This window comes from Chiloscyllium plagiosum, chromosome 1 (genome assembly GCF_004010195.1).
Source record: "Chiloscyllium plagiosum isolate BGI_BamShark_2017 chromosome 1, ASM401019v2, whole genome shotgun sequence".
Classification (NCBI taxonomy): Eukaryota; Metazoa; Chordata; class Chondrichthyes; order Orectolobiformes; family Hemiscylliidae; genus Chiloscyllium; species Chiloscyllium plagiosum.
This window is the reverse complement of record NC_057710.1, coordinates 154,877,414-154,888,674: the sequence shown is the minus strand read 5'-3', so window position 1 is coordinate 154,888,674 and position 11,261 is coordinate 154,877,414. Positions and strand designations below refer to the sequence as shown.

Sequence of the window (11,261 nt, the reverse complement as noted above, 5' to 3'; positions counted from 1 at the left end):
AGTCTGGAAATAATTTTCAGCCACTGGAGTAAAGTATATAATAGCTGAAATATTAACAACTAATTCTGCTTGAATTTAAATATGCTTCTATCGTTCAAAATTCCCAAATGAGTTTCCATGCAGAACTATTCACAGATTCTTATGCAATATCTGTTCAGGTTTTGGGACACACAGGTGTTGTGATGCAGGGTGGGGGGGGGGTTCCGGTAAGCAGTGGTGATTGGAGAGCAGGTTGAGAAAGGTTCCTCAGACGTGAAGGGTGAGTAAAATCTTGTGTGTGGGTTTGAAATTATGTCTCTTGTTGTGCCAGCACTATAGTGCATGTTAGTAGCAGGTGGCCTTGGGGGAGATGGCACAACTCTGCATTCGGCTTTATGCTGACTCAGGCCTTTTGGCCATATTTCTTCACAGTTGTTTCTGCTTAAGAGCAGCAGGGACTTCAAATATATTTGCTGATATTGCACCAACTGCTGTTGATCACTCTGGCTTGGCATATTTCATTTAGTATTAAATCATACATACATAACTTGCTGTGTTTTTTTGGACTGTAACTATCCAGCACAGGGTTTAGACAGCCTGATATACATTTATATCCATGACATTGGGTTTACAGCAGCAGCTGACATTGAATGTTAGACCCTCTGCACACAATTAACTGTTTCTTGCTGGAGGGAAGGTCTTACGTGGAAAGGCTGAGGGACTTGAGGCTGTTTTCGTTAGAGAGAAGAAGGTTGAGAGGTGACTTAATAGAGACATATAAGATAATCAGAGGGTTAGATAGGCTGGACAGTGAGAGCCTTTTTCCTTGGATGGTGATGGCTAGCACAAGGGAACATAAATTGAGGGGTGATAGACATAGGACAGATGTCAGAGGTAGTTTCTTTACTCAGAGAGTAGTAAGGGCATGGAACGCACTGCCTGCAACAGTAGTAGACTCACCAACTTTAAAGGTATTTAAATGGTCATTGGGTAGGCCCATGGATGAGAGTGGAATAGTGTAGGATAGATGGGCTTCAGATTGGTTTGACAGGTCAGCACAACATCGAGGGCCGAAGGGCCTGTACTGCGCTGTCAGGTTCTGTGTTCTATGAAGTGAGATCAAGTCACTTCCAGCTGCAGTAAGGATTGTGCAGAAATTGCTGGAATTGGCACAGAGCAGCCCAGCCTGCCTAGCTTTTCTTTGGTGGGCTCCCTGCTCACCTTCTTCCCAACAAAAAGTATGGCAATGCCATTTCTGGAGCTGCTGACAAAACATAAGTTACACAATAACTAAAAAGGCTTATGTAAACCTAATAGTCAAGAGGGAAAGAAAGTGGCAAAGTAGAAGTGCTGCATTAATATTCAACCTAATGCATGATGAAGCGCATGGGGATTATGGGAAGAAAAATCTGCCAAGTGGTACAGACACAGACCTCAAAGAATATTGATCACAGTTCTTTAAGTGACTACAGAAATCATGGCCTGGCCCTGGAACTTTGCACCGATCAAACAAATTTATATCTTGTCGGCAAAGTTCATGAGTGGTCACAATGACCTCTGCATCTGCCTGCGTTTGAAGCTCCAGATAACTCCACCATAAAATGAAATCTCTTCAGAGCCACTTTCATACCAGCATCAACTCAGAGGCATATACTTCAAACTCTCTGCATTTCTGTCCTGTTTCTTGATAGATCACAGTCGCCATCGTCTGGAACCTATCTTTAATAAACAGAGCAACTACATGTTGCAAATGCAAATGTGCATGAAAGCAGTACAATGAACTGAATTTAATGCCCCCTCCAAAAAGTGAGGTTCAAAGGTGGAGGATGGGGTTGTAATTGGCTACGAGGATGCAGCGTCGGTACTCTAACTGCCTTCCCTCCTTCCTCTGATTAATTCTGGGAACTATGTGAGCTAAGTTTTGGTAAACTGTCTTAATTCCTGTTTCTTTTACTTGACATCGATTTCATTTTTGTCTCTGTAAAGTCCCTTGTGCTAAGTTGTGTATTTATCATTATGATTTCTGAGCTTCTGGAAATAAGAAAGGCAGAAGTTGAAAGAAAGTGCAGAGCTTAGCAATGAAGATATATAACTGCACCTGGATGCCAACTGAGGCCCTACAGTGGGCAATTAATTCCTTTATCTGATGGGCAATGGAGTCTGGGGTCGGGGCTGGAATTGACTGAGACTTTTGGAAAAAATTGACTTTTTTCACAGAGAAGAGGACTCAGTTACTAGGGGTCACAAGTTCAAAGTGAGGGGAAAAGGTTTAGGGGATATAAACATGGAACATTATTTACACAGAGGGTGGTGGGGGCCTGGAACACGTTGCCAGCGGAGGTGGTAGGGGTGGGAACGATAATGACATTTAAGATGTATCCAGACAGATACACAAATGGGCAGGGAGCAGAGGGATACATATTCTTGGAAAATAGGCAGCACGTTCAGATAGAGGATCTGGATTGGCTCAGGCTTGGAGGGCCAGAGGGCCTGTTCCTGTGCTGTAATGTTCTTTGTTCTTTATGCCCCCATATTCTGTGATTACACTGACAGCAGAACTGTCTGACACTGTTAATTCTCTGAAACTGACAGCAACTTCCGGAGTTCCTAGGTACACTATTAAACGTGGCAATCCAAAGGTTGCTATCATTGATTCCAGACTTCTCCATAATGCCCACCATTGAAATGCTCCCAGAATGCACTTGATTAATCACTGAATTGACAAGAACCTGCCATTTTATGTTTTTAGTCTCATTGTGAAAACTATTGGAAAAATTGCACTTTGTTGAAGGCAGTGTGACTGGATTTTAGTGGCATACTAAGGTTAAGATTTACTATTGAAAATTTTCTTGCTGTGAAAACTGATGTTATACATGGCGAATGCCAAATTTCTCCATAATAGCAGAAAGGTTCCATGTATTTTTGAAACCATTTTTAAAACATGTGTTAATGATAGTTTCAGTTTTCACTTTAATTGCCTCTGTCTGTCCCAATCAAATTTCATTGAAGAGAGGCAGCCAACATCCAAAAGCCATGAGTGCCTGGTCTCAGATTCCTCAGGATGTAACTGACAGGTCTGAACACCTGCTAATCAGATCGAAGACCCAACACAAGCACTCCGGTTTTGGATTGGGTAATAGAAGCAGTATATGCAGCAAACTCTTTCTTCTATTTCTATAACAAGTCATCATCGTGTCACAGCAAAAGTAATTCCAGGAAGATCGGGTTATATATCTTCATTGCTAAGCTCTGCACTTTCTTTCAACTTCTGCCTTGCTTATTTCCAGAAGCTCAGAAATCATAATGATAAATACACCACTTAGCACAAGGGACTTTACAGAGACAAAAATGAAGATCGATGTCAAGTAAAAGAAACAGGAATTGGGAGAGTTTACCAAATGTTAGCTCACGGAAGTAGTTTTAGGAAAGAGTGATGTAGGGATCCAAATCAAATTTTGCACTGTCAGCGCTCCTGAGGATCTCCAGAAATTAAAGATTTATCTCCAGGAAACTTCAGTGAGAAACCGGAGAGAACAAGAATAGGACATTAAAACATTCTTTTCATTCCATTTGGTTTCAAACACTTTCAGTTATTGTTGTAAAAATACTGAAGATACTAAAGAAATTTACTAACAGTCAAAATTAATCCAATCAGATAAAGAAGAGTATGTTCCCTCTGGGAACGTGGATAATGAACCAATGATGCACGTATGGAACATAGAGGAGAATAAAAGGCTCGTAATTATACCATTTATGTGAGAATTGAACCTAATTTCAGTTAAATCTGTAGGAGAGAAAGCCACTTGGAGGGATTCTCAAACTAAGCACTGGTTGAGTTCACAACCATAGACTTTTCACAATTATTGCCTGAAATATCAACTTTGAATGAAATGATTCTAAAATAGTCTTCCTCCTCTCTGCAGCTAAAAATGATTCTGGAAGCTCTCCAACAGGGAAATCTTTTGCATTCTAATCTTCTGCCACACAGCTCTAGTCATATACCTCATTACAGACATTCCCATCTATGGTCTTATTAAGGTTGCTCATCCTCCAGGATTACCCTGGACCCTCAGGAATGGAAAGAAAATCCCCAGTTTGCCTGATCTGTGTAACATGGGAGAAAAATCATCGGAACATAAAGTAAAATCAGTTTTCAATTTTCATTAAATAATTTGGCTCATTTTGGACTGTGACACGGATAGAGGTCAGGAGGGGAATGTCTGATTGAAAATAACCATCCGGTCAAATAATGAAGTGCCGAATCAGTTTCTAATTTTTCTAAGAATGTGCTGTATAATAAGGGTGTTACGGACAAGACTAAACCCCCTCAAAATGTATCAAGGAGATAGCCTAGATCCTAATTTTTATTTTATTTAGAGGTAAGTGTGAGGTACTTTGTTCCAGATATGATTCAATTGGTCCACTACTCAGCTTTAAGCAAATCATACTTTATTCTTACACCACAGCTAAAATACAAACAAAAAAATAATAATTGGCATACATTTAACCCTATTGAAGTACTTAAAGAATAATATATTATTTAACTACTAATCATCAACTGTTCCAATATAGCAGCATCCCATTAAAACACCCCTGGCAAAGGCAAATTCAGCAAAACAGATTTACCTCATGTGCTATCTCCCTTCCAGTCCGGGAGAAAGGAACACTGAAAGAAACAATCTTGTAGCAGAGAGAGAGAACAAAAGCTTTTCGCTGCAACAGAGAAAGAGCTGTATCTATCAGCTTCAACAGCCAACTCCAAACCCGAACTGAAAGCACAACTAAAACCCTGAGTCAGTGTGAGTCTGACTCCACCCTCTCATGTCTCTTTTGTCTAATTTTAAAAGAACCCCACAGAGCTCAAAGCTGTTAATGTACTGCTTCTGTAGCAGATATTCAGCACCCACTGTGGCAACACCTCTCTACAAGACAAACAGCACAGAACAAATCCCCCTTGAAGGCACAGTAAGGTAAGGATAACCATTGGTAGGAGGGCGTGGCAGCTGCAGGCAGGAGGATATTTGATGAACCCTGAAAGGGAGGTGAGATCTAATCAGGGGCTGGTCTGGGTGGGCTGCTCTTTGGAGGATTGGTGCAGACATTGAGTCAATTGGCCTCTTTCCAAAGAGTTTTTGTCCTTCTGGCAAAGGCAGAATAGGAGTGGAAGCAGGATAATGAATTGGCCCCAAGGATAGGATGACACAATTGGCAAAAATCCTCCTGAATGAAAAAAGGTGGATCTTACACACTGGAACAGAAGAGTCATGTGACAGGAGTTCAAGCCCACCCTCAAGACTTTCTGAGGGGTGTCAAACAGGAGGAGACAGCAAGACAGTCACAATTGAATTTACAATAAGGTGACAGTTTGGCTGCACTTGATGGGTAATGTTAAACTTAAGAAAAAACTAAGCATTAGCATCCAGTGCTTTCAATGTGACGATGCTGTGGCTTTAAGAGGTGTAGTTTGTTCTGGTTTCTTTTAAGAGAGACATTGAAGGAGAAGTGCAGTGCAGTCTGTGGTAATGTGAACAGCTTATCAGGTCTTCAGATTTTTTTTAAAAGTTGGAACAATAGAAGTGGCCTGGATGGTGTGGCCAGTGGTCACAGACCAGGATTTCTAGTGTTTTTGTTTTTGTTTTTAGATTCAGCTGAAGCTGCTGGAGTCTTGGAGAGGTAGAAACTACTTTTCCCTCTCTCTCAGTTTCAGCTCAAAGCCCAGGTTTCTCTTCCTAATGCAGCATTGCATGTGAGAACATCAGATTTTTGAATTTGCCTGTTTGCAAGGGGTGTACTTACAGGATGCTACTATATTGAAACAACTAATTAGTAATAGTTACTGTATCTATTATTCTGTTAAGTTTTCCAATAGTTTTAAGTTATTCCAAGTTGTTCTTTATTTTGTTATATTTTAATTGTGGTATTTGAATAAATTGTGTTTTGCTTAATGTTGAGTAGTTTGACCAATCAAATTCTATCTGAAACTCAGCATTTGATATTTACCTTTAAAATAAGAAAACATTAGGATTTAGGCCACTTTCACAAAATATTTTGAGGAGGTCTAGTCTGATCCATAGCAATGACTAAAGTCTGTCTTGGAATGGATCTTATCTCATAGTTCTTCAAGTTTAATCCCTGGATAATGTCATCCCACTTCGCTGGGATGTTACAATGGGGAGGAAGACAAAAGAGTCCGCAAAGCTCCAGCAAAGGCAGGAGGAATAGCCTCCGTAAGGGGCATCACAATCTTCTGTGGACAAACTATCTCCATCCAATAAATCTCAACCATGAAGGTGACAGGAGACTGTGAAATGGGTGGAGAGATACCTACTCAAATGTTAGTATCCCAAACCTTCTCCTAGAATTCCAAACGAGAATATCCCATCGCAACAGAACCAAAAGCTATGGGTTAGCATTTTTTTAGTTCTGGCATCAGCACCATTTCCAGATTCTGACTTGTACTGGGTTGATGTGAAACACATACTGCAATTTTGTCTCCCAGTGTGAGAGAGTGTGTCCACGGTGATCAATTGTAGACAATTGATGAGGCAACATGTCTCCTCTTTTAGCTCGATTTCTGATTTCTCACCTCCCTTCACACAATTGGCTTCCCTCCCAAGATCCCTCCCATCTCCCTCTCCCTCCCCAGCTACTCCTGATAGCCCCTCAGACTGATCTCTCCAGACAAACCCCTCCCCGATATTGCTCCCTCTCTCCCTCTGTCTCCTCCAAACTCTGGCTGTGGCCTGGTACCACATACCTTCCCAGCTGGCAGACTTCCAGTCTCTCTAATAAAATCAGGAATTGCTGGAGAAACTTGGCAGGTCTGGCAGCATCTGTGGAGAGAAAGCAGAGTTAGTGTTTCAGGTCCAGTGACCCTTTTTCAGAACTGATGGTTGCCAGGAAAAGGTTGGTATGCATGCTGAAGACAGGGCTGAGTGAAGGAGTAAGCGATAAGTGGAGACAGAGCCCAGAGGGACAGAAAGGCAGTGAGGCGGGCGAACAGACCAATAATGGTAAGCCAGGGAGGAAAACGAGCTAGTAATGGGGACCATAAGTAAGTGGAAATGGGTTTGCTGAAAGCAGCCAATGTCATTAGAGGTAGTGGGTACAGGGGCAGGGCTGGGCACATGGGTAAAGGACACAAACTAAGGTGCTCAGGTTCTAACATTATTCAACTTAGTATTGAGTCCTGAAGTGTTGCAGGATCTCCAAGATGAAAATGAGATACTGGTCTTCCAGATTGCGCTGATCCTTGCTGGAGCACTGCAATAGATCTGAGACAGAAATGTTGCTCAGACAACACAGTGGGGTGCCTAAGAAAGCACTTGTGGAAGACAGAAGACATGAATTAGAATTGAAAAAGGGGATAGGATGTCATTGTGCCAGTTTATTTACAGATGTCAGCTCATCAACGTGACTAACCATTTGTGGCAACATGACCTCCAATTGTCTCAGCAGTTATCTGGGTAATTCTCCACTTTCCAACACCAATGCACAGGCACTTTGCAAATCCAGTGATTTCAAACGCCTCCTTTTAGTGGTCAGGACGGCTATGACAGGAGGGTCACCCTTAATTCTCCCTGAAGTTGTGTTGTCTTCAAATGCATGGAGAGAGAGCTGTGAGTCTGAGAAACATGTTGGTTTGAGAAGTCTGTGGAGGGTGACTGTGATGGATGAGTGTGATGTGTCAATAAGATTAGGGGAATTGTTCGAAGTGGACATTGGTTAAAAAGCCACAGCTTACAGGAAACCTTGTGGGAAAAATAAATTGTCTTTCTTCCAGCTCGAGGTGGTTTTTACTGCAGAGAAATGGGCCAACTCCTTCCATTTCTGGGATTTGATGGCTTCCGTCTTAAACATTCACACCCAGAGGTCGTTCAGTTCCTTGGGAGCCTGTCTTTTGGCAGGCAGTTGGACTTTGTTATAGACAACTCGTCAGCATAGAGCAGACCCATCAGAACACACCACTAACCAATTGGCTGAAGCTCCATTTATACATGCTGCCAGACTTCAGTTGTAACTAGATCTCCCCACCTGTTTGAACAAACAGCAGGATAAACAGGACTTACAATCAACGTCCAATAACTTACTTTTGAGGAGTACAGCAGTTCTTCACCAATCCTCAGTTCTTAAAATAATCCTTTTCCCATTTTAGTTCAAGATCAAAAATACAGAAAAATAAAAATATATGATCTATACAATATCCATTGCTTCCCCTATATCTGTAGTGCCAATTACCTCAACAAACAACCTCTAAAAGCATACTTTCTCTTTCATAGAGACATGTTTCGTCTGCCTAATCTTATTATCATTTCCTAAGTGTCCTACCACCATATCCTTAATATTGGATTCCAGCATTTTCCCACAGTTGAAGTCAGGCTAACAGGTCTGGGGTTCTCCCTCCTTACTAGAATAGTGGTGTTACCTTCCAATCCACTGGCATTTTGAAAGATCAAATAAAATGTCTTCATTCTCTCAGCAGTCACCCTTTTTTAACTACAGCTATCAGGTCCAGGTGATTGTCCCCTTTCAATTCTATTATTTTCCACAGTCACTTTTGTCCACAAATAGTAACTAACTTAAGTTTCTGACTCTCATTTGACCTTTCAATCTCCATTATTTCCTGTTTCTTTATGTTTCCATTGTTAAGGCAGGTACAACATATTTGTTTAACATCCCTACCATTTCCTTATTCCTCATTATAATTGCTACTGACTTAGTGGTGGCACAGTGCCACAGTGTTCAGCACTGCTGCCTCACAGCGCCAGGGACCCGGGTTCAATTCCAGCCTTCGGCTGTGTGGAGTTTGTACATCGTCCCTGTGACTGTATGATTTTCTCTCACAGTCCAAAGGTATGTACGTAAGGTGGATCGGCAATGCTACATTGTCCATAGTGTCCAGGGATATGCAGGTTAGATGGGTTACCCATGGTAAAAACCCCATGTGGGGTTACAGGGGTCGGTCTGGGTGGGATACTTTTTGGAAGGTCATTGCAGACTCGATGGGCTGAATGGCCTTCTCTCTGCACTGTAGGGATTCAATGATTCTTAGATCCACAGGGACACACATTTGCTTTTGCTCATTTCTTCCTTTTTTTTGACATCATTTCAGAAGCTAATCATTTTCTGTTCTGGGAAATGAGAAGAGTGTTCAGGTTTGGCTGGGAGGATTTTCTTTGTAGTGACAGTAGAATGCAGCTTAATGTGCATTGAAATGAACACTGCTCAAGCTCTATGCTTTGTTGTTGAATGATGTGGGGGAGAGCAGCCAACTACATTGAACAGCTGTACAAGAAATTACAGCTCCACATCTCGCATCTCCCAAAGCAGAGAAAAATCTGTAGGTAATTCAAATTGAATGACAATATTCTGTGCCAGCTCAGAAACTAAAACCTCTCTTTTAAATCCTATACAGGGAAAGCACTGGGAGCCAACTTCATGGCACCATGGATGGGTGTGCTGCATAAGAGGGGAGCAAGAAGAATGACAGGTTGGTAGTGATAGAAGATTCATTCCTAAGGGGAACAGGTGGGCATTTCTGCAGCAATGACACAGACTGCAGCTGGATATGGTGCCTCCAGGTGCCACACTAAACAGCAGCAGGGTATCCTGAAGGAGGAAGATAAAAACGGACAGATTGTGCTACATCTTCGGTACCAACAGCAGATAGAAAAAGGGGCTGAGGTCCTGCAACCAGAATTCAGGGAGCCAGGAAGTAGACTTAAAAAAAAACAGGACCTCAAAGCTGGTAATCTCTGGGTTATTTATGGTACCACGTGCTAATGAGTACAGAATTAGGAGCTTAGTCCAGGTCAATGCCCAGCTGGAGAGATGTTGCAGGAAGGAGGGCTTTAGATTTCTGGAACATTGAGAGTGGGTTTGGGAGCAGTGGGACCTGTGTAAGATGGGGTGGGTTGCACTTGAACTGGAAAGGGACCAGCACCCTGGGGGACAGTTTACTACTGCTGTTGGGGAGGGTTTAAACTAACTTGTCTGAGGGGAGGGTGAATCCAGAGAGAAAGTTCAGCAGGGAGAGTTACAAGGTCAAAATAAAAGACAGTACATGAGTCAGGAAGGTATAGAAATTAAAGGTCAGTTAAGGCAGCGAGTTTGGCAAGGTTGGATGGTGTTCATATATCTAACTTTGGATAGAGTCTTACAAAGCAGATGGGTTAAGGGTGCAAATTAAAACATGAGAGTATGAATCAAATTGTTGGAAGTATACGATAGGCACCCTAAAATACTGGGAGAAATAGGAGTGCATATACGTCAGAGAAGTGCAAAAAGAAAAAGGTGAGGGCGGGATTTCAACTTACCCAACATTAACTGGGATGGTCACAGTGTGAAGGGTTTAGAGAGAGCAGAATTTTTAACATGAATCCAAGAGAGATTTTTAAGCTTGTATTTTGGTAACATAGCCTGGCAAGTGGTTGAAGTATCAGAGGGGGAGCATTTTGTAGGCAGTGATTATATCTCCATTCAACTCGAGATTGTTATGGAGAAGGACAAGAGTGGGCCTAAAGTCAAAGTTCTAACCTGGGGGAAGGCTTAGTTTAACGATCAGGTATGGTTTGGCCAGAGTAGGCTGGCAGCAGATACTTTCAGGTATATTTGTTTGAGATCAGAGGGATACATTCAAATAGAAAATGTAGAGCGTACAGGACTGGCATGTTCCCTTAAAGAGAAAGGGTGAGACCGTCAAATCCTGTGAGATCCCAAGATATTGAGGGATATACAGCAATGAATTTCAAGAAAAGGGAGATTTATGGCAGATGCTTTTTTAAAATTCACTTGTAGACAAAGGCATTTCTGGCTGGCCAGAGACTGTCCTGGCCTATTACCCTCCCTCAACATCTTCATAGAACATAGAATTTAGAATATAGAAAAATACAGCACAGTACAGGCCCTTTGGCCCTCGATGTTGCGCCGATCCAAGCCCACCTAACCTACACTAGCCCACTATCCTCCATATGCCTATCCAATGCCTGTTTAACTGCCCATAAAGAGGGAGAGAGCACCACTGCTACTGGCAGGGCATTCCATGAACTCACGACTCGCTGAGTAAAGAATCTACCCCTAACATCTGTCCTATACCTACCACCCCTTAATTTAAAGCTATGCTCCCTCGTAATAGCTGACTCCATACGTGGAAAAAGGTTCTCATGGGAACCCTATCTAAACCCCTAATCATCTTGTACACCTCTATCAAGTCACCCCTAAACCTTCTTTTCTCAATGAAAATAGCCCCAAGTGCCTCAGCCTTTCCTCATACAATCTTCCTA

At 42.1% G+C, this 11,261-nt stretch overlaps 1 protein-coding gene across 1 annotated transcript in view; it reads left to right on the top strand.

Moving 5' to 3' along the window:
- Window positions 1-222: 222 nt before the first annotated feature.
- Window positions 223-11,261, top strand: part of LOC122554623 (transmembrane protein 154-like) — a 97,305-nt gene continuing 86,266 nt past the window's right edge. Inside the window, exons 1-2 of the mRNA XM_043699947.1 lie at window positions 223-259; window positions 9,395-9,469. Coding sequence (XP_043555882.1) covers window positions 9,418-9,469 — 52 coding nt within the window. The 5' untranslated portion in view covers window positions 223-259; window positions 9,395-9,417. The remainder of the gene's footprint in view (window positions 260-9,394; window positions 9,470-11,261) is intronic.